This window comes from Lontra canadensis, unplaced genomic scaffold (assembly GCF_010015895.1).
Source record: "Lontra canadensis isolate GAN:19392208 unplaced genomic scaffold, GSC_riverotter_1.0 scaffold219, whole genome shotgun sequence".
NCBI classification, from domain to species: Eukaryota; Metazoa; Chordata; class Mammalia; order Carnivora; family Mustelidae; genus Lontra; species Lontra canadensis.
Genome location: NW_022631213.1, coordinates 40,723 through 65,367, shown reverse-complemented (window position 1 = coordinate 65,367; position 24,645 = coordinate 40,723). Strand labels below are relative to the sequence as shown.

Here is a 24,645-nt window from a genome sequence, read left to right as displayed (position 1 = left end):
CTGACTGAAGGTTATTTGGCCAATCCGTGCCTGGAGGAAGGGGGCGGGGTTTCGGGGGGACGGTCAGAAGCTGGGAGAGCAGGGTAATTAGATCGCGCAAACCCGCTAATGGCCACAGTTCAGGGGCGGAGCCTAAGCAGCGATGTTCAAGACCCTTGGCCAATGGGAAGAACAGGCTTGCAGAATTAAAGGGAAATGAATGCTTCGGCCAAACCACCATGTCCTGAGTTCTTCAGCGGCGGAAGAGGCCTGTTACCTTTAAGGTGGAATGAGACCTCTGTTCTTTAAAGGAGAAGTGTCCGAGTCGGCCAAGCATTGCGCAGCGGCACGGGCGGGGGTGCCCGCCTGTGCCTTTAAAGCCGGAGGGGCGGGAGGCGGAGCGGAGGCGGAGGGCGGAGGGAGTCGGCGCAAGATGGCGGCGGGAGGGGCCCAGGCTGCTGCTCTGGCCGCCGAGTGAGGGGCGGGGGGGCCCGGGGGCGCGCGGCCCGGTAAGCGGGGACGCGCGGGGTTGGGGGGCGCCTTCCGGGTGGAAGAGGAGGTCGAAGTAGCGCTTGGGGCGGAGCAGAGGGGGGCGGGGTCCGGTGTGGGCGGGGGTAGGCAAGGGGCGGGGCCGAGAGGGCCACGGGGGTGGGTCTTGAAGAGGTGGGGCCGAAAGGGCCAAGGGGAGTGCCTTGAAGGGGCGGGGCTAGAGGTAAGCCGGGGGGCAAAGGGGGCCTTGGCTCGAGAAAGAGCTGGGTGGGGGGGATAGGCTAAAAAACACATGAAGAGGGGGATGGTTCTCAGTACAGGAGCAGACTTGCCCCCCTCCCAATAAAAGGGTGCAAAACACCAATAAGGTAAATGTTGGAAAGTCAGGCTCTCAGGCAAGTAGGAAATTAAAAGGAGAGGCACCCCACTCCCCAAACCACCTTATTTCTCTAATCTCCAAGGAAAGAGCACTGGATTTGGAGTCAGGACTTACGCGTTTGCTGACACTGTCACTTCCTGGCTGTGTGATCTTGGATAATCTCCTCATCTTCTGAACCTTAGTTTGCTATCTATCAAATAGGGTTGAGAGGGATACCTACCATACAGTGCTATTGTGGGGAATCAGTTAGATAAAGGGTGTGAACATGTTTTTAAACTGTAAAGGGAAGGACTTTGTCATTATGAGATGTTATCATTCTTCTCTCTTTTTTTTCCCAGAGACCCCCCCGGCCGCCCACCTCCTTCCCCTTGTTCCTGTGGCTGGGGGGGTACCCCCTCCCTCCACGCCATGGAACCATCTCCTCTCTCTCCCAGTGGGGCAGCACTGCCCCTTCCTCTGTCACTGGCCCCACCCCCACTGCCCCTGCCTGCAGCTGCGGTGGTACATGTGTCCTTCCCTGAGGTGACCAGTGCCCTCCTGGAGTCCCTCAATCAGCAGCGGCTACAGGGCCAGCTCTGCGATGTGTCCATCCGAGTGCAGGGCCGGGAGTTCAGGGCTCATCGTGCTGTCCTGGCTGCCTCCTCCCCTTACTTCCACGACCAGGTTTTACTCAAGGGCATGACCTCCATCTCGCTGCCCAGCGTCATGGACCCAGGCGCCTTCGAAACTGTTCTGGCTTCGGCTTACACTGGCCGCCTCAGCATGGCTGCTGCTGACATTGTCAACTTCCTCACAGTGGGGTCGGTGCTCCAAATGTGGCACATCGTGGATAAGTGCACTGAACTCCTCCGCGAAGGCCGGGCCTCAGCAACCAGCACCACTGTCACCACTGCCGCAGCCACCTCTGCCGCTGTCCCTGGGGCTGGGCTCCCAGCAGGGAGTGGGGCCACCGTAGGCCCCGCGGCCATGGGCTCTGTGCGCTCTCATGCCTCCAGCCGGGCCAGTGAGAATCAGTCCCCCAGCAGCAGCAACTACTTCAGTCCCCGGGAGTCCACTGATTTCTCCTCTTCCTCCCAAGAGGCATTTGCAGCTTCTGCAGTGGGCAGCGGGGAGCGCCGAGGAGGTGGCCCTGTATTCCCAGCCCCTGTGGTTGGCAGTGGGGGAGCCACCTCGGGGAAGCTGCTGCTGGAGGCAGACGAGCTTTGCGATGATGGTGGCGATGGGAGGGGTTCTGTGGTTCCCGGGGCTGGGCTCCGGCGGCCTACCTATGCACCACCCAGCATCATGCCGCAGAAGCACTGGGTATACGTGAAGCGGGGTGGAAACAGCCCAGCACCAGCACCCCTGGTTCCCCAAGACCCAGATCTGGAAGAGGATGAGGAGGAGGAAGACCTGGTGTTGACCTGTGAGGATGATGAAGATGAAGAGCTGGGGGGTGGCTCCAGGGTTCCCGAGGCTGGAGGACCCGAGGCTACCCTTAGCATAAGTGATGTCCGGACCCTAACTGAACCTCCGGACAAGGGAGAGGAGCAGGTCAATTTCTGTGAGTCTTCCAATGACTTTGGCTCCTATGAGGGTGGGGGTCCTGGGGCTGGGCTTGATGATTCAGGGGGGCCAACCCCTTCATCCTACACCCCCTCCCACCCTCCGAGGCCCCTGCTTCCCCTGGACATGCAGGGCAACCAGATCCTAGTCTTCCCATCGTCTTCATCTTCCTCCTCCTCCTCACAGGCTCCAGGACAGCCACCTGGGAGCCAAGCTGAACATGGGGCGGTGACCCTGGGGGGCACCTCAGCCGGGGCCCTGGGCATGCCGGGTGGTGCCGGGGGGACCCCTGGAGGGACAGGCAGCGGGGATGGAAATAAGATCTTTTTGTGCCACTGTGGGAAGGCCTTCTCCCACAAGAGCATGCGCGATCGGCACGTGAATATGCACCTCAACCTGCGGCCCTTTGACTGCCCCGTGTGCAACAAAAAATTTAAGATGAAGCACCACCTGACCGAGCACATGAAGACACACACGGGCCTCAAACCCTACGAGTGTGGCGTCTGCGCCAAGAAGTTCATGTGGCGAGACAGCTTCATGCGCCACCGGGGACACTGTGAGCGCAGGCACCGCCTGGGCGGGGGCGGCAGTGGGCCTGGTCCTGGGGGCCCGGTAGGGCCATCCCTGCCACCCAAGAGAGAGTCCCCCTGCGGGGGCGGGGGCAGTGGTGATGAGGCGAGTGGGGCCACGCCCCAGTCCAACCGAAGGGTCTGGTCCCCACCCAGTGTGCACAAGGTGGAGATGGGCTTTGGTGGAGGTGGAGGAACAAACTGAAGCGGGGGGCTCCTGGAGGTGGCTTTCTGGATGGAGGAAGCAGGGGCACAAGGCAGGGGTGCTGTGGCCCTCAGGTGATCTCCCACCATGCTCAGTGTCTTCCTTATCTCTCTGGACTTGTATATATTTTGGAGGGGGGATCCATGTTGCACCATCGGCCACCCCAGTCCGTTCCTCAGCCCCTCTCGCACGACATATCCAAGGAACTAAGTCCCCTTCCCCTCAGATGGGTGCACTGAAGCCCCCGGCTCCAGACTAGGGCACATATGGTGGGGGGAAGGAGGGGGGCCCGTGGAGCATCCTGGAGTCACAGGGTCAAGGGTCAGGTGGTTGTAGTCTGTACCTGAAGTCTGTGTTTGTGTTGTTGTGGGGACCAGGCCTTTGAGCCCCACCCTTGTCCTAGAACCCACCCCACCTCCCTAAGGACGTGCCCTATATTTCCACCCTCATCCCTCCTATCCCTCCTTGGGGGCCCCCAGCTGGATTCTCATTGAGGAGGGAGTGAAGTCGAAGAGGGAGTAAGTCGTAAGAGTACACGGTTTTTATTTTAAATCTTATTTTTTTTAAATGGTGATTAAAATATTTATTGGTCATTTCACTCGGCTTACCAACAGCCCCTCTGTGTTTGCTGGGGTCCGGGCGCAGGTGGGGAAGGGCGGAGTAACCGAACTCTGGGAAGTAGAGTCTGGGGGTGGGGGCGGAGGGAGGAGGATCCTGGGGTTGGGGAGCGCCCCGGGACCAGGTGGTGCTGTGTGGTCCAAGAGGGCGGGGCCGGCCCGAGGTCCCCTTGACCAGAACCCGAGCTACTGTCTCGGGATCCCCGCCCGGCCAACGCGGAAAGCACCTGCCGCCCGCTTGCCCTCACCCTACCAGAGAGGAGACTTCCTCCGCCTCTCCTGCGGGCTTTTCAAGGAAAGTGAAAGTGAAAGGGAGAAGTCGAGGCTTCGGGGCTGAGCAGATCGCGGCGCCATGAAGCCCCTGTCTCTGCTCCTCGCCGTGGCTTTGGGTGAGCGAACCCCGAGACTCAAAGGCCCAAGAACATGGGGGAGGTGGAGGGAAGTGAGCCCACCACACGCCCGACGCGGGGGGCGTGTCGCCCCCTCACTCGCGCCCCTCTCCCCCAGCCTTGGTGACCGCCGTCTCGGCGGGACCTGCGGTGATAGAGTGCTGGATGGTGGAGGACGCGGGCGGGGGCCGCCTGACCAAGAAACCTGCCGCGCTGCTGCTGCGCCAGGGCCCGGGGACACCACCTCCCCGGCCGGACCTCGAACCCGAGCTCTACCTCAAAGTGCATGGTGAGTTACCACGGACTCGCCCTCAACTCTGTCACTTCCACCGAAACCCCCTCCTCTTTAGGTCGCGCTGTGATCTCGGGCCTCAGTTTCCCCGTGTAAAATGAGTCTGGATTACCTCTAAATCTCCCACTGCTGGGTAGTTTGTGCCTTCGGGATTCCCTGGACGCTGCCCTCCCCGCCCCTTTCCTGGCGGCGACTGCAGCAGCAACTCCCTTCTCCCGGCTCACAGATCCCGCGGGAGCGCTGCAGGCTGCGTTCAGGCGGTACCCCTCGGACGCCCCCGCGCCCCACTGCGAGCTGAGCCACTACGTCCCGTTCCCCGCCTCGGCGAATTGGGCCAGGGGCCTGACCCCGGAGCAGAGCTGCCCGCGGTCCCTGGACGGGACTTGGCTCATGGTCAGCATATCCAGTTCGATCTTCCGCCTCTCCAGCCTCCTGAGAGTACCGTCCGAGCCTCAGCCCGAGCCTGCTCTCATCACCTTGGCAACAGGTAGAGAGGCGCAGGCGGAGGGGGTTGGAAGTGGAGAAGAGTGGGTAGATTCTGAGGGTCAGGATCAGCCTGTGACTCGCCGTGTGAACTCGTTTCCCCAGTTGGGGCTTAGTTTCCTCATTTGTAAAGGCGAGGCACTTCGGCTAGGATTGTTTAATCGGTCTCAACAGCTTCTCGCTCCTGCCCAGTTTTAAACAATCACAATCCTCCCTTTAGGGGGCGGGGCTTTGTGGAGTTCCGGAGGGCTGAGCTTTAGAGAAAGTCTGACTTTTCCTGTCCTGGGACCTTGAGAAACTTGTAAGGGGATGGTGTTGGGAGAAGCTCAGAAGCAGGAACCTTTTTTCTCCGCTCGTCCCAGGTCTGTGTCTTGCTAGGTAGACACTACCATCTTTGCGGTTTTCGCTTTTTCAGAAACCGGCGTCCAAGCGTCCAAGCCCCACCTGTGCCCACATCCGGAGCTGTGGCCTTTAGCTAGGCAAAGGCTCTTGCACTCGAGTGCGTCGACCCTTCTTGCCAGCCCCTTCCCTAGGGCTCGTGAGCACGCACTGATTCTGTGGTCACCAAATGGTGGGCTGGCCCGTGTGGAAAAGACGGGAGGCCTGATGGCTCCCACCGCCGGCATCGCTCGTGAGCTGGTGCAGAGCGGTTTGATAGGCAGGGATCTGGCATTTTACCGAGCTGAGGCTAGAGAGGGAGTGGGCGGATAAAGCAAGACTGGGATCCACGGGGGCTCACCCTTCTCGCAGCAGAGGGTGGGGTAGGATACCAGTAGAGTCATTGGCTTCCTTCAGTCTTGTGAGGTTGTTTTTTGTTTTTTTTTTTTAAGTTTACCTAGTTTTAGATGTATCTCTATACACAATATAGGGCTCAAATTCAAGACCCCCGAGATCAAGAGCCACAATGCTCTTACGACTGGGCCAGCCAGGTGCGTCTTGTGCCATTTTTTTGTAAACAACACAGCACAACTGGCAGGCCAACCCTCCCTTCTCCCTTCCCCAGGACCACCTTCCTGCCACCCAGAGTGAATCACCCCAGGACCAGGGAAAGGGACTCAGCACCCATTCATCACCTCTACCTATGCGGCCATTCTTAGTTCCCAGGCCCCATCCTAGGCAGGGGCAGAGGCAAACTGCTCCTTGTCGGGAGAGTAGCTCTCTCCAGCAGGCAGGAATATTTCACAGAATTGTGGGCTTAACCAAGGTGTGGGGTGAGAAGATGCTTTTCTCTCTGAGTCTGTTTTTCCAGCTATAAAATGTGGATGCTATTTCCCATGTGCCTTTCTCTTTGTTGTGACTCTCAGGGGAGACACTTTGTTAATTTATTCACCAATTCAATATTTATTAGTACCAAGGAGAAATTTGAGCCCAGTTTGTTCTCAGTCCAGGCTGCAAATAAGAGTCCTCTTGAAAGTCTCTAAAATTGGGGTGCCTGGGTGGCTCAGTCGGTTAAGCAGCTGCCTTCGGCTCAGGTCATGATCCCAGGGTCCTGGGATCAAGCCCCACTTCGGGCTTGTTTCTCCCTCTACCGCTGCCTGACGCTCTTCCTGCTTGTGCTCTCTCTCTCTCTGTCAAATAAATAAAATCTTAAAAAAGAAAAGTCTCAAATATACTGAATCGTCCCACTCCGGGTGAATTAAATCAGAATCTCTGAGGTGGTCCTGGGCACTTTTAAGGATCAGGAAGGTGATCAGATGTAGATTCTGCTTTCAAGAAGTTTTTTGGAAGATTTGTCTTGGCTAATTGTAGAGTGTAAGATAGTTTGGGCCATGAGAGAAGTGTGGATAGGAGCCCCGGAGTGCCCCAGGTGGGAAAATATTCTGCTGCTCATAGACCCCTGGGGGTAAAAATTAGTTGCTGTGCTCAGTCTTTCTTTTCAAGCATTTCTACTTGATTGGAGATTGAAGAAAATGAAAGTGGTTTTAACGTAAAATTTAAAATGAATCTTTTAGGGGCACCTGGGTGGCTCAGTGGGTTAAAGCCTCTGCCTTCAGTTCAGGTCATGATCCCAGGGTCCTGGGATCAAGCCCTACATCGGGCTTTCTGCTCAGCAGGGAGCCTGCCTCCCGCCCCCACCAAGTCTGCCTCTCCGCCTCCTTGTGATCTCTGTCAAATAAATAACTTTAAAAAATCGTTAGAAAAATATAAATAAAATGAATCTTTTAGGGGCACAAATCATTGGTAATTTTGCTAATATACATTTATACAGTATTTCTTAGCAAATACTTTAAGATGTTTGTTGCTAAAAATTTCTTTTATTTTTTTTAATTTTATTTTTTTTATTTTCAGCATAACAGTATTGTTTTTGCACCACACCCAGTGCTCCATGCAATCTGTGCCCTCTCTAATACCCACCACCTGGTTCCCCCAACCTCCCACCGAACCCCACCCTTCAAAATCCTCAGATTGTTTTTCAGAGTCCATAGTCTCTCATGGTTCACCTCCCCTTCCAATTTCCCCCAACTCCCTTCTCCTCTCTAACTCCCCTTGTCCTCCATGCTATTTGTTATGCTCCACAAATAAGTGAAACCATATGATAATTGATAAATTTATTTTCTTACAACTGTGGAGGCTAGAAGTCCCAGATCAGGTCCAAGATCAAGGTGCTGGAGGGGTTGGTGTCTGATGAGAGAGCTCAGCCCTTGTGGTTGCATGTGGCCACTTCCGGCTATGTCCTCATAAAGAGGAGAGAGGGAGCTCTGGTGTTTCTTCCTCTTCTTAAAAGGACACCAGCATATCAGGTTAGAGCCCTATGTTAATTATCTCATTTGATCATGATCACCTCTTCACAGCCCCTATCTCCAAATACAGTTGGCCCCTGAATGACTGTGTGTGGAGGAGTGGTGGGCGTGGGGGGAGGCGTCACAGGTCCTGACCCCACCCCCAGCAGTGAAAAATCTGCATACCCTTGACTCGCCCAGAATTTAACCCCTCATAGCTTACTGTTGACTGGAAACCTTACTGAAAATGTAAACAATTGATTGACACATATTTCTTGTGTTGTATTACATACTGTGTTCTTAAAGCTAGAGAAAACGTGTTATTAAGAAAATTTATCACAAAAAAAAATCACAAGGAGGAGAAAATACATTTATATTACTGTACTGTTAAAAAAACCAAACCTGCATATAAGTGGACCCTCACAGTTCAAACCTGTGTTGTTCAAGGGTCAACAGTATAGTCACATTGGGGGTTAAGGCTTTAACAAATGAACTTGGGCGGGGGTACCACAGACATAGAGTCCATAACAGTTTTGTCTCTTAAGTCTCCATTATTCTGTAATTGCCCTGCACCCCCGAAAGGCTCTTGGCTTGTCACTTGTCCTGTAAAACTCCCCATATTCTGTATTTGGCTGAGTGTTTCCTCATTGTGTCATTTTCCTCCTTGTTCCTTTTCCCTCCATACTTCCTTTGAATTGGATAGATCTAGAAACTTGATTAGATTTGGACTTAAATTTTTTCAGTAATGCTTTATAATAATTACTACCATTCACTTTTTTTTTTTAAGATTTTATTTATTTATTTGAGAGAGCACAAGCAGGGGGGAGTTGGCAGGGCGAGAGGGAGAAGCCAACTCCCTGCAGAGCAGGAAGCCTGACATGAGGCTCGATCCCAGGACCCTGGGATCATGACCCACGCTGAAGGCAGACACTTAACCGACTGAGCCACCCAAGTGCCCCTACCATTCAGTTTATTAACAGAAAAGCAAAAACCTATATAACGCAAGCTATAGAAACAGATATGAGTTTCCTTGGGGTTCTGCGTCTGTTGCATTTATATTTGTATTTCTTGGAGTCCTGCTTGTGGGATGCACGTCTAAAACTGCTCCTTCAACCAATGTGAAAGAGTTCTGTTAGGTTAAGGGTTAAATTAAGCCGTAAAACCTTCAGATTTTATTAATCCTGTGGATCGTTTTTAACAGTTCAAAAGTATGTTTCTGGATTTTGATAAATGAAGTGAACTGCCTACCTTTTTACCTTAGTGAACAAAAACTGTCCCATGAGGTTGAGAGAAGTTTCATCTTGTGGGGCTCAGAAGCTACGATTAAAAATTACATAATCACAGTTGAAAATTATGTAATACTTTTATGTGAAGGACCAACATTTCTGGGAAGAAGAAGCAGGAAAACTGACCTTGAGGGACATGGAGTATTTAAATATTTGGGAGACAATGGGGAGGGACCCGAAGGACCCTTATGACCATAGCAAAGAAAGGCCCAATGATTAGAGTTTCTACTAGACACAGAAAGGGATTCTTTGGAGCTGGTTCTTGGGGTGCAAGAGAAGTCTGGAAGGGTGGGTTGGGGGCTAGGTTATCAAGTGCCCTGAGATCTGGGCTTTATAGGTGACAGTGAATCATCAGAAGTTTTGTGTGTGTGTGTGCACATGTGCATGTACGCACACACACACATGTCATTTTCCCAAAAGCCTGCTATTTTACTTGATTCTTACAAAGGTAGGCAAGGATCAGATCATTGGGCAGGTGAGAAAAATAGAGCTTGAATGATTTTCCTGAGATACCCAGCAAGACCGTGAGGAGGATGATGGCTGTACTGAAAAGAGCAACACCTAACATTTATTGAGCATTTTCTATAGCCAGGTCCTGGCATTTTATTGGCATAACCTCATTTATTCCTGTCAACAACCAAAAGAATGAGGTACTGATATCCTCCCCAGGTCACAGATGAAGAGATCTGAGACAGAGCACTTGGGGAACTTGTCCAAGAACTACCAGCTTGTAAGAAGGCAGGCTGGGGATTGAGCCTGGCTCGTTGAGCTCCAGCTTGTGCCTTAGTCGCCTGCTTCGTTGGTAGCTGGGTTTTTTAAACAGGCATGTGACCGGCTCAGACTTGTAGCCACACTGTGTGGCTCCAGCATGGACGATGAATTGAAGAAGAGGGAGACTGAGGATAGGAAGACCTGAGAGGAGGTTGTAATTATCCTTATGTATCTTGGTGAGAACTTGAGCTGGAGACAGAGGTGGGATCTCTCAGGAAGACTGAATTAGGGCCTGGTGGGGACAGCCCATGGTACGTTAGATTTGCCAATTTGCTCCTTTGTCTCCCTTACTAGACCATAAGAAACTTGAGGGCAGTCCCTGTCTCATTCACCGCTCTGTCCTCTACCTTGAACATCATAGGTGCTCGGTAAATATTAGTCGAGTGAGAGAATTGGAGGATGAGTCTTGGTGACGTCAAGTGTTTGCCTTTAGTGTCTGGGGGGCTACTGGTGATCCTTCATCGGGGCGGGGGGAATGGGCATTGGAGTGGGGTGAGGGAATGCTGCAGAAATGCTGTTGAGTTGGGGCACGTTAAGTTGGTCTGATGGATGGTTAGATGTAATCACCGTAAACACTTTGGTGGCCTTACTGTATTCTGGGCCCTGTTTGAAGCACCTTCCAGATATAGGTGTCTTTGTTATCCAGATGCCAGAACTGAATAAATCTGGTAGCAAGAGGCACTAAGTGATTTAACCCTCATGACAACCCCATGAGATAGGTACTATTACCATCATTATTATCTCATTATTTAGGAGACTAAGCTGAGCCATGGCAAAGTGAAAGAACCAGCCCATGGGGCCGTATAAATAGCGGGAGAGTAGGGATTAACCAGCGCGGCCCAGCTCCAGGAACTTAACTAGCATCCCCTGTCTCAGCAGAGCATAGAGGTCTGTGTCCAGGTCTAGGCTAGAGCCAGAACCTTCCAGAGTCAGTAAGTGCTCTGCACAGCACCAGAGGATTGACAGCCTGAGTTATCCCAGCCTTCTCGAGCGAACCAAGAAAGGCCTCGCTCTTTAAGGGTGGGGCATGGAGACGGGACTGGTTCAGGCTGTGTCAGAAGTGCACTCAGCCCACGGACCCCAGAGCTTGTGCAGGCTCTGTGCTCAGACCAGCCTTCAACGGCTGTGCCCACTCACTGCCCCTGTTCTGGACCCGTCTGCTCACTCTTAGCCACCCTGGGTCCCATGCAGGCTCAGAACAAAGAAGGATTTGCAGGGAGGACTAGAAGGTGGTGGGTATCAGAAAAGGAGGTGTCCTCTGAGGGGTGGGTGAACTTGAGTTGGGTCCTCCCTATAATTCTATTTCTCTTTTTCCTCTTTCTTTCTGTCCCTCCTGCCCCTTCCATTCCCTCCGCTCCTCATCTTCCCCAGCTGTGCTGACTGTCCTCACCCACAGCCCCGTCCCTCGGATCCAGCTGGGACAAGATGCTCTGCTGGACTTGAACTTTGCCTACATGCCCCCCATCTCTGAGGCTGCTACATCTCTGGCCCCAGGTCCCCCTCCCTTCGGGCTGGAGTGGCGACACCAGCACCTGGGAAAGGGGCACCTGCTCCTGGCTGCAACTCCAGGGCTGTGTGAGCAGATGCCAGCTCCCCAAGAGGGGGCCGTGGCGTTTGCCGCCTGGGATGATGATGAGCCGTGGGGTCCGTGGACTGGAAATGGGACCCTCTGGCTGCCTGCGGTACGGCCCTTCCAGGAGGGTGCCTATCTCGCCACTATACACCTGCCGTACTTGCAAGGGCAGGTCACCCTGGAGCTTGCTGTACAGAGTGAGTTGGGTACAGGGATCTCCACGGGTCAACGGTGGGCACAGGGATTGGGCAACACCATGATGGCAGAGAAGACGGTGCTGTGTGAGTGGCAGGAGACAGATGGGAGTCTCTCGGAGTCAGAGGGGCAGTGGGGGGAGGTCCCTGGGAATCTGAGTGATGGGGATGAAGGTTCTCGAATCTGAAGAATAGGACATCCCTGAGAATGAGGGTTTTAGCATGGGGTTTCCTACGAAGCACCAGTGGGAAGACAGCGGGTTCCCCATCCTGGTAGAAAAAAAAATCCAAACCCATCTCAGTTTGGGGGAAAGCATAGGGCAAACTAAGGGTCTCTGAGGGAGGACAGATGTGGACTGATTCCCTCCATGCTCCTTTCCTGTTTTCTCCCCAGAGCCCCCCAAAGTCTCCCTGATGCCGGCACCTCTTGTATGGGCTGCCCCCGGGGAGGCACCCCCTGAGTTGGTCTGCCACGTGTCCCACTACTATCCTTCCGAGGGCCTGGAGGTAGAATGGGAGCTCCGGGGCGGCCCAGAGGGCAGCTTTCAGAAGGCCGAGGGGCAGAGGTGGCTCTCTGCCCTGCGCCACCACTCAGATGGCTCTGTCAGCCTCTCCGCGCACCTGCAGCCCATCCTGGTCACGGCCAAACACCATGGGGCACGCTACGCCTGTCGTGTCCACCACCCCACTCTGCCAGCCTTGGGGCGCAGTGCCGAGGTCACCCTGGAGGTGGCAGGTAGGAGTCAGGAGGAGGATGGAGCTGCCAGGGGTGGGGTGGGGGTGGATGTTGGCACCTGGGAAGATACTGAGTTCACTCTCCCCCCTTCCACCTGCCAGGTCTCTCTGGGCCCTCACTAGAGGATGGTGTGGGCCTCTTCCTGTCTGCCTTTCTCCTCCTTGGGCTCATCAAAGCACTGGGCTGGGCTGGTAAGTGTGACCCTCACTGCCAAAGTGACAGTCCCTGCCTACTCCCAGTGGCCTGTCACCTATCCCTCTGCCCTACCACTACTTCATACCATCACTTCTCAATCTCTCTCCACAGCTGCCTACAAGTCCACTTTGAAGGATTCAGAGGAGAAGGTAACAGTCCTCTTTCTTTCCATTCTCATTTGAGCCTTTCCCTGTAATTCCTCACCCAGGGACTCCTCATGCAAACTCCACCCTGGGTTTGGAATTCTCACAGACCTGGGTTAACTCCTGCCACTTTGAATGTTCTACTTAACACCTCAGTTTCCTTGAGCATAAGGATGAAAAAAATTACTTAGGCGAAAGCACTCCGCCCAGTGTCTGCCAGCCAGAAAACCCACAGAAACTAGGAGCCCTGTTCCTCTGCCACCCTCTGTGCCCACGAGGGTTCATTTATCTCTGGACCAATCATGAGCATTTCACCTCGTCTTCTAAAACCCAGAATGCCTCACCTCCTTTTTTATTTCTCTTCCAGAAAGTACAGTGAGGGCACTCATCACCATCCTGGGGAAGCCGCCATCATCTCTGGCCTGAGTTACTGCAGTAGCACCCCTAAATACTACACCATCACCTGCTCATGCTCTCTCCACCCTCTCTCTCCACAGAGCAGCTGGAACCCTTTTTCAAAGGACACAAACCTATAGCATTTCCTTTCTTAGAGCTCTAAGGCAGTGGTTCTCAAAAATTTTTAATCTCAGGCCTTTGTAAGAATTGTCAAGAATGCTAGAGAGCTTTTTGGTTATGTGGGTGATAAACTACAGATATTTATGCTACTAGAACTTAGTAAATTATGCTACTTAGTAAGTTCTAGTAGCATCAATTGCTTAGTAAGCAAGCCTGCGTTCTTGTAGCTGTGAGGACAATGATGTCAGTAGACAGTTTCTAGAAAACTCTAGTGGTACAATATTTTGGAGAAAGTGAAAAAGGCAATATTGTTATGAATAGCCTTAACTTCGCACACCCACAGAAATAGTCTCCAGGACCCCCGGGACAAGGGCCACACTTGGAAAACCAGTGCTCTAGAAGCCAAATCCATTTCCTGTCCTGGCCTAGGCATCTCCTGCTCTGGAGCCACCACTTGCCTCTTCAATCCTACCTGGTACCCTCTAGCCCTTATTTCAGTGTCACACCGATGTCGAGTTTTTTTTTTTCCAATGGCTCCCACCTTCCCCGGTCTGTTCCCTTTGTCTGGTCCACCCTCGCCCTTCTTGGGCTCCAGACCAGGTCAGCCTCGTTATTCCCTCAGACCAAGCAGTGTCCCTTTCGTGCGGTTCACCACAGTTGTATTTAAGTGATTGTGCGAGTCCTTGTCAGATGCCTGTCTTCCCTGCCCGACTGTCGGTTCCTCAAAGGCAGGAACGTGCCTGTCTGTCCCCTGCTGTGTCCCCGATCCGGCAGAGGGCCGGGCGCCCACTGGAGGGCGCTCAACACAAGAAATTAGTCCTTTTCTCGTCCTAAGAATTCAAAAGCAGGTGTTCGACCAAAGAACTACAGGATGAGGGAAGCGGCCGCTGGCCTGGGGACCTCCGAGGGGGCGGACGGTCGGCTAGACCCACGCGGAAAGCGATCTAATTGTGTGGGAATAAAGTTGTGTTCTAGTGCTCCCAACAGGGTGTCTCATTCTACCCCACGAGTCCCCTTTGCAAGCAAGCACAAGACTCTTACAGCCACCTCTGGTCCCTTCCACTTACCCCCGACCTCTCAAATGCTCTGGCGACACCCAACCCTCCGGAACGGCGGGGGTCGAGCGCCACTCAAGGCGGGCAGGACGCCCTCTAGCAGCAGGCTTCGGTGGGGCGGGGGTAAGCCGAAGGGAGCGCGCATACCAGCGCCGGGCGCCGGAAACCCGGGAGAGCCGAACCTAGAACCGGAAGTGGCGGCTTCCTGCTCCGCCCCCTTACGAGAGGGCGGGAACCCCGCGCTCCTCGGAAAACGCGGAGTGGATTCCGGTCCGCTACACGCGTGGGTGTGAGTGGGGAGGGTAACCCCGCGGGGTGGAGTAACCGATCCCTCTCGGCCTAAAACGCTTCCCACGGGAGCTCTAGCCTCGGTGTTGTAGGGTGGAGGGGAATGTCAAGTTCGGCTCCTGTCCTTCCTCGGGAGCTGGAGACTGGAATCTTTTTTCCAATTAAGCGCGGGGCGACGTGGGCCCCAATATCCCCGCAGAGAGGGCCTCGAGGACAGCGGAGCTGGGGTCCCTGGTTGCTGGGTCTCGGCCGCTGGACGTCCAGCGCTCCCCTAGTCCGCGGCCCTGGCTCCTGTCCTCACTTCCTTCCCTTTTTGGCTCCTGCAGTCAAAGCGGGCGGACGTGGGGGGGAGCGGAAAGGGCGGGAGGGCCCGGGAGCCTGGCGGGGGGGTAACGGGGGGTGAGGAAAAGCCGAGGAGGGGACTCGGTCCAGGGACTCGGTTGGGGACCGGAGACCGACGGGAACAGCGGCCCGGGATCCCTGCTGCTCCCACCATTCCCGAGCAGGTCAGAGCCAGAGCACCCTGTGACCCTGCCCGTTTACGTACTCGTGACCCCCCATCCCCAAAATGCACCAGGGATCCCCATATTCCACTATTGTGTTGCGGCCCCCCCCCGCAGGACTCCCATACGGTCACCTAGGCACCTACCCGCGTCCCTCCCCTCCCCGATCCCCCGCGCCCACCTGACTCTCCACCTGCACCCCCCTCCGTTTCTCCCCAGGCGCCCCCATGGCCCGACCCCGCTGATTCCTTCACTCGGCCATGCTCCCGCGGCCCCTGCGGCTGCTTTGGGACACGAGTCCCCCCGGGGGAGTCGTGCTGAGCAGCTTCCGGAGCCGAGACCCCGAAGAGGGTGGGGGCCCAGGTGGCCAGGGCGTGGGCGGGGGGCAGGAGGAAGAGGAGGAGGAGGAAGAAGACGAGGTGAGACGCGAGTGGTGGGAAGTCGGGGAGGTATATACATTTCGGAGACTCTCCATCTTGGTCTCGTGCCTCTGTGTCCCTTCATCTCTTCCTCCCAGCCTCAGTTATTTCCGCGCCTCTTGCCGGGTGTCTGCCTGTCTGCCCGCTGCGGGGAGTCCCGGAGTTTCTGTGGTTCCCCGTGGCAGTGTGACTCAGGACCTGCCCGCAGGAACCGTCGCTGTTCCTGCCAGAGCGTCTGGCTCTCTATCCTGCGAGTCTCTGGCTCTCCCTGCTTCGGCCTGATTGTGCCTGCCTCTCTGGGCACCGTGTCTTGGTCCCTGTCGCCCTCCTTGTTTTTGTTTGGCGGGGAGGGGTTTGTTTCCACAGTAACCGGCTCCACTGACTCTGGGATTGGGGAGGGAACCCTTCGATTTCGTGACCCCTCCTCCTCTCCCGCTGGGCAAAGAGTGGAGGCGGGAAGCCCAGGTTTTTGGACTTTGGAGGGTAGATCCCAGGCCGAGTTGGCTGGGGGGGGGGGGGGGGGGGGGGACACGGGCCGCCAGCGGGGGGGGGGGGGGGGGGGGGGGGGGTGTAACCTGCATTACTCCGGGCCTAATGGTGGTGGCCAGGAGCAGGATTTGGGGCCTCAGGAGGGGCCAGAACTTGGATTCGGGGCCCCGAGGCCCTGGACTCTTAGGTTCAGAGACTGGGTGAGGGCAGGGTGACTGGCAGGGCTGGTTTTTCGGGATCGGTTGGGGGAGGGGCTGGGGCCACGTGACTCTCTGAGTCGGCTGGCGCGCCCCCCTCCATCATCCCAACTTCCACTTCTCTTTCCTGTACTGGGATTGGAGCCGCCACCTTGAGGGGGGTCTCCCAGCAATGAGGGACCAGGGAACGGGGGCTATGGGGAAGAACTAACTCCTGGGGCTTGGTCAGTTCCTGCGGGGGAGGGCGGAGCTTGCGGCTGTGCCTGTGACTGGGGTTCCAACTTCTCAAGGCCTCTGCCTCTGGCTTTCTGTCTCTCTTGCTTCCCCCTCCTGTTCTTTGCACCTTGCTTTTGTGCTGTTTGGGGTTCAGCTCTGGGGGGAAAGGGCTACAGCGGTCTCCAGACCCAGGGTTCCTGCGTTCCACCCGCCCCCCCACCCCCTCGACTCCACCGGGCCCTGAGGCGGCTTGGGGGGGGCTGTCTGGGCCCCAGTGGGGGAGACCTGGGGTCACCAGCCCCCCCCACCCCTCGCACTCGCTGGTACTGTCCCCCGCCACCACAGGTGAGGGGTACAGAGGGAGGAGTAGGGCCTGGGGGTAAGGGCTGGGGGCAGTGGGGGGGTGGTGTGGGACTGTCTGACCTCCCTTCCTTACTCCACCAGGCCCCTGTGTCTGTCTGGGATGAGGAGGAGGATGGTGCCACCTTTACTGTCACAAGCCGCCAGTATCGGCCTCCCGATCCCTTGGTGAGATCCTGACTCTGGCTTCTCATCTCTGACCCATCACTTCCCAGTGCCTCTTCCTCTGCCCAACTTTTTGGCCAGAGTGCTAAGTCAGAGGTCTGGAGCACTGAACTCTGCCATGTGACTTAGGTCAAGTCTTTGGCCCTCTCTGAATCTTAACATAACAAGCCTGGACCATCTCCTAGGTCTGGGATTTCCCTCAGAGATCTGGGGGCTGAGTTGGAAAAAGGGTCAGTGACTTTCCTCTGTCTCCCCCAGGCCCCGACACCTCCCCCACGTTCCTCCAGAAGGCTCCGAGCCGGCACTCTGGAGGCCCTGGTCAGACACCTGCTGGATGCCCGGACATCAGGGGCTGACGTGACCTTCACATCAGCTTTCCTGGCCACCCACCGGGCCTTCACCTCCACGCCTGCCCTGCTAGGGCTTATGGCTGACAGGTCAGGGTCATAAAGGGCCAAGGGTTGTGGAGGTGTCTGGACTTTCTGAAGCCAGGAAATCCCACCAAAATAGTCAAAGCCACTGGGGGTTTGGAAAAAATGGGCAGATAGGATCCCTTCTCCTTCCCAGGCTGGAATCCCTTGAATCTCATCCTACTGGTGAACTAGAGAGGACAATAGGGTGAGTGACCCATGGCTGCCAACCTCACTGATGCCTCTGGCTGAGCTGCAGCTTGATCTCTGACCCCTGGCCTCCCCCCTCTCCCAGGGTAGCCATCTCTGTACTGTCAACCTGGCTGGCCTCTCACCCTGAGGATTTTGGCTCTGAGGTCAAGGGTCAGCTTGACCGGCTTGAGAGCTTCTTGCTTCGGACCGGGTATGCAGCAGGGGCGGGTGTTGGGGGGGGCAGCGCTGACCTCATCCGCAACCTCCGGTCCCGGGTGGACTCCCAGGCCCCCGACCTTCCTAAGCCCCTGGCCCTCCCCGGCGATCCCCCTGCTGACCCCACGGATGTCCTGGTGTTCCTCGCTGACCACTTGGCCGAACAGCTGACCCTGCTAGATGCGGTGAGACCCTGACCTCTTACCCCATGCCCCTGCCCCCTGCCCCCTGCCCCCTCGCTAACCTCTCCCTGACTCCACATCCTTTCCTTGCTTCCAACCCTTCCTGATCCGGCTCCCAGGCTCCTCTGTCCACTTGGTTTTGACTTTTCCCCTGTTGCCCTTGATTGTTACCCTTCAAACCCCACGCCCCTGTGGTTCCTTGGCCACCTGAGATCCTTGCGCCCCTGATATCAGAAGGCTGACCTCACTTGACTCTGAGATTTAATGTCTGACCTCTGTCCTGCAGGAGCTGTTTCTCAGTCTGGTCCCCTCTCAGTGCCTGGGGAGCCTGTGGGGTCACAGAGACCGGCCAGGACATTCCCACCTCTGCCCATCTGTCCGAGCCACTGTCACACAGTTCAACAAGGTGGCAGGGGCGGTGGTCAGCTCTGTCCTGGGGGCTACCTCAACTGGAGAGGGGCTCGGGGAGGTGACCATTCGGCCACTCCGTCCTCCCCAGAGGGCCCGGCTCCTGGAGAAGTGGATCCGCGTGGCAGAGGTAAGAAGGAGGCTTGGCCCTGTTGGGGACCCTGGTGTAGAGGGCGATCCCAGAGCTCAGGCCTCCCTTTGTGGCCCCCCCCATAGGAGTGCCGTCTGCTCCGAAACTTCTCTTCAGTTTATGCTGTTGTGTCGGCCCTGCAGTCCAGCCCCATCCACAGGCTTCGAGCAGCCTGGGGGGAAACAGCCAGGTGGGGAGTCTGGGGTACTGGACGGGAGCTGAGGGCTGGGAAGAGGCGTGGGGGCGAGCCTGGCCCATCCTCAAGGCTATTGCCCTCCACCCCCCCCAGGGACAGCCTCCGAGTCTTCTCCAGCCTCTGCCACATTTTCTCTGAGGAGGATAACTATTTCCAGAGCCGGGAGCTCCTCTCACAGGTGAGGCCCTGCTCGCTGGTGCTCGCAGCTGTCCCCGCTCCCCATCCCACACCCAAACTTCCTTGTTCTGTCACCATCAGGAGGGGAAGCTGCAGCCCTCTCTGGAGCCGAATTCCAAGAAGGCCCCGAGGTCTGGCTCCCGGGGTGGGGTGAGTGACTAGCTGGGGGGTGGTTGTGAAAGAGGAAGGAGTGTGTGTGGGGAAGGGGTCTGAGGGATGGCTAGGGGATACATAGCAGGGGGTGGGGGGTGGAGTTAAGTTTGTCCTCCGAGGTCATGGGACAGGAAAGTGCAGAGGGATAGTGGAGCCATCAGATGAGGGGTAGGGGCGTGTGGCTGATCCTGACCTCTGACCTCAGGGTGTGGTCCCATACCTTGGCACCTTCTTGAAGGACCTTGTGATGCTGGATGCAGCCTCCAAGGATGAGCTGGAGGTCAGTGGCGTGTGTGTGTTCGTGTGTGCATTGTGATGAAGGAACGAGTAGGCCTTGGGGTCAGACAGACCTTCCAGAAAGGTGCTGCAGGCCGTCAGCACAGAACTCCAGGGCTCGAACCAGACTGTCAGCACCCTGGTTCTGTCACTTGGGCAAGTTGCTTAGCTTCTTTGTGTCTCAGTGATCTGTAAATGGGAAAGCAGCGACAGTGTCTGCGCGGGTCTGTTATTATGAGAGTTGGGTGAATTACTGCTCAGCAGGTGCTTGGAGCGTGCTTGAAATGTAAGCATATGTAGCCTTTGTTAAAGAAACAGATACTGGGGTCTTGGGCAAGTTCCTACTTCTCTCCAATCCCTAATTTGCCTAGCTGTGAAATGGACATCACTTGTAGGACAGGGTGACGGGGAGCAAGGGGAGGGGCAGAGGACTGAGAGACCCGGTGGCTGGAGTGTGTGTGAGGCGGACGTGGGTGGGTGTGTTCCCTCCATGACAGTGTTGGGCCTCACTCCATCCCCTTTATTCTTGCAGAATGGATACATCAATTTCGACAAGCGGAGGAAGGTGAGGGGAGTGCCCGGGCTGGATGCCAGACAGCCCTAGCTGTGTCCCAGGATGGGGAAACTGGGGAGAGTCAGGGGTCCCTGAATTTTGGCTCCTTCCTAGGAGTTTGCTGTCCTTTCTGAGCTGCGGCGGCTCCAGAATGAATGTCGTGGCTATGACCTCCGACCCGATCCCGATATCCAGCGGTGGCTTCAGGGGCTCCGGCCATTGACAGAGGCCCAGAGGTGATAGGCTGGATGAGGTTGGGACTCCAGGGCTGGGGTTGAGTGTGGGGATCAATGTGTCACATCCTGCCCTCTGCCCACTGGCCCTTCTCCCAGCCATCAAGTGTCCTGTGAGGTGGAACCAGCTGGTACCAGTGACCCTCCTGCCCCGCGTGTGCTTCGGCCGACGCTGGTCGTCTCGCAGTGGACAGAGTGAGGGAGTCAGGGGTTGGGGGGTAGTGTCCCGGCGAAGCTCCTTGGGAGAAGAGCCCTTCTTCCTCTGATCCTCCCAATCTCTCACTACTCCAGAGTTCTGGGCTCTGTCGGGGGACCCACCCCCCTGGTCTCCTGGGACCACCCCAGCGTCGGGGGAGATGAGGCACCTGGAACCCCTGCCCCTCTGCTGACCCGGCTGGCCCAGGTGAGCTCTGTTCTTGACCTCAGACCTCAACACTGACCCTGCCTTTGCGAACCTTTCTTCCTTGACCTCTCTGCCTTCATGCTGATCCCCCATGTTGTTTGTCCCTAGCACATGAAGTGGCCGTCTGTCTCATCTCTGGACTCTGCCCTGGAGAGCACTCCATCCCTGCACAGTCCGGCTGACCCCAGCCACCTCTCTCCCCCAGCCTCCTCTCCTAGGCCCTCTCGAGGTCACCGCCGCTCCGCTTCCTGTGGCTCCCCACTCAGTGGGGGTGCGGAGGGGGCCTCCAAGGGGACAGGATACGGGAGTGGGGGGTCTGGGCCAGGGGCCTCTGATTGCCGAATCATCCGAGTCCAGATGGAGCTGGGAGAAGATGGCAGTGTCTACAAGAGCATCTTGGTGAGGACACTGCGGGCTTGGGGGTGGGGTTGAAGGAGGATGCCTTGTGGGACTACAGGTGTTATCTTAGGCTTGAATAGCCAACGGGGAGGATGAGTCTAGTTTAATTCTGACCTTTGGTTATGGCAGCTATTTAGAAAATTTTTTAATTTTCATTTTTGAGAGAGAGAGAGCCCGCGTGCGTGAGCCTGCACGCAAGTGGTGGAGTGGGAAGGGGCCGAGGGAGAGGGAGGGAGAGAATTTTAAGCAGGCTCCACACCCAGCACCACAGAGCCCAATGTGGGCTCAATCTCGTGACTGAGATCATGACCAGAGCCAAAACCAAGAGTTGGACGGTCAACCACCCAGGCGCCCCTCAGCTATTTTATTTTAAAGGCTACTTGGCATTAGCTGCTGCACCTGAACTTCGCTTGTTTGTCAGAACCTACAGCAGTTTCTTCATAGGGAAGCCCTATGTTACTGGACACCATGGAGTACAGGGAGCTACCATATAGGGTTTCCCTGTTCATTCTAAAGTGTTTGACACGAGTAACCATGTCTGGTTGGGATCAGTGGTTAGAGCCGAATGGGTGGAAAGCAGAGGTGATGGCCAATTTATTGCTCTTTTGGCTTCCTGTCCTACCAGGTGACAAGCCAAGACAAGGCTCCAAGTGTCATCAGTCGTGTCCTTAAGAAAAACAATCGTGATTCCGCAGTGGCTTCGGAGTACGAGCTCGTGCAGCTGCTACCAGGGGAGCGAGGTCAGAGGCCATGAGGGAAGGCAGACTCTAGAAGAGAGTGCTGTCCACCCATGGTGGTTGTGGCGGGAATGGCTATGTCTGTTCTTGATGCCCCCTCTCTGAACACACAGAGCTGACCATCCCACCCTCGGCTAACGTCTTCTATGCTATGGATGGAGCTTCACATGATTTCCTCCTACGGCAACGGCGAAGGCCCTCTACTGCTACACTGGCTCTCACCAGCAGCCCTTCTGCCTCAGGAACTCCCCCAAGTGAGGGAGGAGGGGGTTCCTTTCCCAGGATCAAGGCCACAGGGAGGAAGATTGCCCGGGCCCTCTTCTGAGGAGGAAGCCCTGCCAGCTCAGCAGAACTCCTGGTGGCCATACCAGATGTGGGGAGATATCCTGAATAGTGGTGGTCATGTTGCACTGGCAAGAAATCCAGAAAGGTGGCCAGACACCCTGGGGCAGTGAAGTGCCATTGGTTCACCAGACAGCCGAGAGAACCAGCTTTGTGGGAACTAGTCATCTCGGTAACCAAGCTGAATACCTGTGTTACCTCCCTACTTTCCATGAATGCAGCACACAGCTAGTGCTGGAAAAAGGGATCAGTTCCTGATTCCTGACCACATCCTAGCATGCCAAGGGCCAAGGAAAGGCCTATAAGGAGGGGGAGAGGAAAAGCCTAGAGGCTCTGAGCCCTGGGGAGAGAAGATGGCAAGAAATGGGTTCTAGTAGGAGTTCCTTTTCCTACTCTAGGGGTTCCTGTCACTGTGACACTAAGATAATAAACCAAAACACTACCTAAATTTTACTTCCCAGTCCTGTCCTTGCAGTGTGTATGGTCTAGCAGCTGGGAGTTGGGGTGGGGAGATGGCTGGAGATGGACATCAAGGAACAAGAAAGGGCTCAATGTTTTCTGTCCCTGTTGCTGAAAGCGAGGTGTTGGTGAAAAGTTTCCTCACAGTAGTGAATTCCTCCCCAGTAACCTCTCCAGCTGGGTCCTTTTATTCCCTAAGTTTTTCTTCTCCGTTGTCACCCATATCAAATACTAGTCACCCAGTTAAAGCAATCAGTCTGAAGAATGACCCCTGGTTGGAAATCTGTAAGAAACAATTTTAGGACAAAGAAATGGAAGGCCAACTTTGTGGGTGATGTGTAAACTTGGAGGACTTGACAACATCACAAAGCATTCCATGTTGGATTTTAAATCAGTCTAAGCTACATTCAAACAAATTCTAGAAAGAGACTGACTAAGAGAGATGCCAGGGCTTTCTGGAGGATGATGACAAATCATAGCGAGGAGGGTCACCACATTCTGTCCTGAGATCTCAGTTTAGGTTACTGTGAGTTCTGTAATTAAACTCATCTTTCCAACAATTGCTGTGTTGGAAATGCTCTTCTCAGGTTTCCTGAAGTGCTGTGCCAACCAAGGTAAGGAAGAATTAAGGGTTGCATACACGGGCAAGAAGTAGGTTTGGGACATGTCAGATTTTAAGGCTTAGGAAAGAAAAAAGGATTACTCTGCTGCAGAGAGATTCCAGTTACAAGAATTTGGACCAGACAGAGTAATACACGCAATATATAAATAAAGTGGAAGGGCCCCAGGTAACGGATGGAGACAATTATGACAGAAAGTGGCTGGTCAGAAAACAGCCAGATGTTTTCACATTTTATTAGCTACAGTATAGACCCTAGAGCTGCCTCATTCCCTCCCCTCCCCTTCCCCCCACCACAGGGTCAGGCCTTCCCGGAAGCCCCCGCCTTGGCTGCCTGTGCCCGCTGGAACTCCTGCTGCAGCTGAGCCAGGGTCTCCCTCTGTTGCTCTGACTGCCGCTCGAGGTCCCGGAGCTGGGATTCATATCGCTTACTGAGGAGAGGGAAGAGAGACAACGCAAATGTGAAATTCATGGGACTTATTATTGAGGACACTGAAGGCAAGGAAGAGATTGATGGAAAACCTGACATCTGGGGGAGGGTTTGGAGGAACTGGACAAGAGGAGGCTACCCGGGAGCTACTCTACAATGGCTCCTCAACCCCTTCACGCCAGCGGTGTCAGGTGCATTGCAGGGTGGCAGAACAAAGACTCACATTTCAGCTGTGATATAGTCCAGCCTCTTCCCCACGGTGGCCCGAGCCTCTCCCAGCTCCTGTTTGACCAGCACAGGACCCAGAAGTTTAAAGACCACGTTGGATCCATCTAGCAGGGCCAGCTCCTGATGAAGGGAGGGGATATGCGTGATCAGAACCATAGCCGGTACAGGGCCCTCCTCGCCCCAACAAGTCCTCTCTCACCTCCTTCACGATATTATTTTCTGTTAGTTGCGCCTCAAGCTTTTGCCGTCCTGACATCGATTTACTCAAGTCTGGGGATTGGGAAAAAAAGGCTTGATTAGAAACCTCAAATGGGCCGCCTGACCCCAATCCTGGTAAGAAGAAAATGGAGCTGAGGAAGTAGACAAGGATGCCGCGGCAGGTCAGTGGGTGGGGAAGAGCACTGTGATCGGGAAGGAAATGCACGCGGTGCTTCGAGTGAAAATCATTTTCTTGGCTTGGCTTTGGGCTGTGAGTGAAGGGACTGGGGCGAGGCCGCACCGACCCTGCTCCCTTACCCTTCTGTAGCTGCTGATATTTCTCCACTTCTCCCTGTAGCTTCTTCTGGATTAACTCGGCCATGGCGGGGACGAAGGCCTGCGGGGAGCAGGAGAGGGGCGCTTGGTCTCACACTGTGGAAGGTACCCGAACTCCCCTTTCGGCCTGGCCTGAGGAAATGACAGCACTCTTGAGAGGCAGCCTCCCGGAGCACCGCAGCCTCACCCCGTCCCGGAGAGCTCTCTACTCTGGCCCTAGGGCGTGGCGGGCGCAGCAAGACCCCAAAGCCCTCAACCGTAACCCAACCCTACTCACGTTCTCCCTTCACTATTACTAAACCTGGAAGTAAACAAAGAATGCTGGGAAAAGACGGCGCCGGAAGCTGTCTTCTGACGCATGCCGGGAACTGTAGTTCTGGCGTGTTTAATGAATGGCGTTCCGCCAGAAGACTGGACTCGGAATGTTTTAGGCAAGACAGGGACACGAAGCCGGAAGAAGGATGCGCACCGTTACTTAGTCCCCAGCTCCAGACTACCTTTCTTTCATTACTCCGGCATAAGCTGCTGCTCCAGATTGCGGGATCAAGGCCTGCCCCGCCCCTCGAGAGAATAGGCCCTTATTCAAGATGGCGCC

General features: G+C 55.5%; 4 protein-coding genes across 7 annotated transcripts; 3 read left to right on the top strand and 1 right to left on the bottom strand.

Moving 5' to 3' along the window:
- The first annotated feature begins 121 nt into the window (after nt 1–121).
- Nucleotides 122–3,764, top strand: ZBTB22 (zinc finger and BTB domain containing 22). 2 transcript variants are annotated; one of them, XM_032849128.1, is made up of 2 exons: nt 122–263; nt 1,186–3,764. In XM_032849128.1, exons 1-2 carry the CDS (start codon nt 196–198, stop codon nt 3,164–3,166), a joined length of 2,049 nt encoding a protein of 682 aa, XP_032705019.1. In that variant the 5' UTR covers nt 122–195; the 3' UTR covers nt 3,167–3,764. The 2 variants fall into 2 exon arrangements, with proteins under 2 accessions (XP_032705019.1, XP_032705020.1); XM_032849129.1 differs by lacking the exon at nt 122–263 and adding an exon at nt 302–488.
- Nucleotides 3,765–3,960: 196 nt separating this feature from the next.
- On the top strand, nt 3,961–14,065 carry TAPBP (TAP binding protein). The gene is made up of 8 exons (XM_032849131.1): nt 3,961–4,172; nt 4,291–4,461; nt 4,691–4,951; nt 11,096–11,494; nt 11,886–12,227; nt 12,329–12,418; nt 12,534–12,571; nt 12,933–14,065. Exons 1-8 carry the CDS (start codon nt 4,136–4,138, stop codon nt 12,942–12,944), a joined length of 1,350 nt encoding a protein of 449 aa, XP_032705022.1. The 5' UTR covers nt 3,961–4,135; the 3' UTR covers nt 12,945–14,065.
- Nucleotides 14,066–14,783: 718 nt separating this feature from the next.
- On the top strand, nt 14,784–22,233 carry RGL2 (ral guanine nucleotide dissociation stimulator like 2). The gene is made up of 18 exons (XM_032849126.1): nt 14,784–14,930; nt 15,147–15,346; nt 16,693–16,776; nt 17,032–17,210; nt 17,341–17,391; nt 17,479–17,776; nt 18,060–18,311; nt 18,398–18,501; nt 18,601–18,685; nt 18,766–18,834; nt 19,043–19,117; nt 19,646–19,678; nt 19,781–19,902; nt 19,999–20,094; nt 20,191–20,302; nt 20,411–20,701; nt 21,327–21,441; nt 21,552–22,233. Exons 2-18 carry the CDS (start codon nt 15,188–15,190, stop codon nt 21,761–21,763), a joined length of 2,337 nt encoding a protein of 778 aa, XP_032705017.1. The 5' UTR covers nt 14,784–14,930; nt 15,147–15,187; the 3' UTR covers nt 21,764–22,233.
- An 831-nt stretch (nt 22,234–23,064) lies between these two features.
- On the bottom strand, nt 23,065–24,383 carry PFDN6 (prefoldin subunit 6). 3 transcript variants are annotated; one of them, XM_032849134.1, is made up of 5 exons: nt 24,328–24,383; nt 24,033–24,182; nt 23,716–23,786; nt 23,512–23,636; nt 23,065–23,289 (listed from the first exon to the last, which is right to left on the bottom strand). In XM_032849134.1, the coding sequence occupies exons 2-5, from the start codon at nt 24,094–24,096 to the stop codon at nt 23,160–23,162; spliced, it is 390 nt and encodes a 129-aa protein (XP_032705025.1). In that variant the 5' UTR covers nt 24,097–24,182; nt 24,328–24,383; the 3' UTR covers nt 23,065–23,159. The 3 variants fall into 3 exon arrangements, with proteins under 3 accessions (XP_032705025.1, XP_032705026.1, XP_032705024.1); XM_032849135.1 differs by having other exon boundaries at nt 24,033–24,111; nt 24,328–24,368; XM_032849133.1 differs by having other exon boundaries at nt 24,033–24,373.
- Between the last annotated feature and the right edge of the window lie 262 nt (nt 24,384–24,645).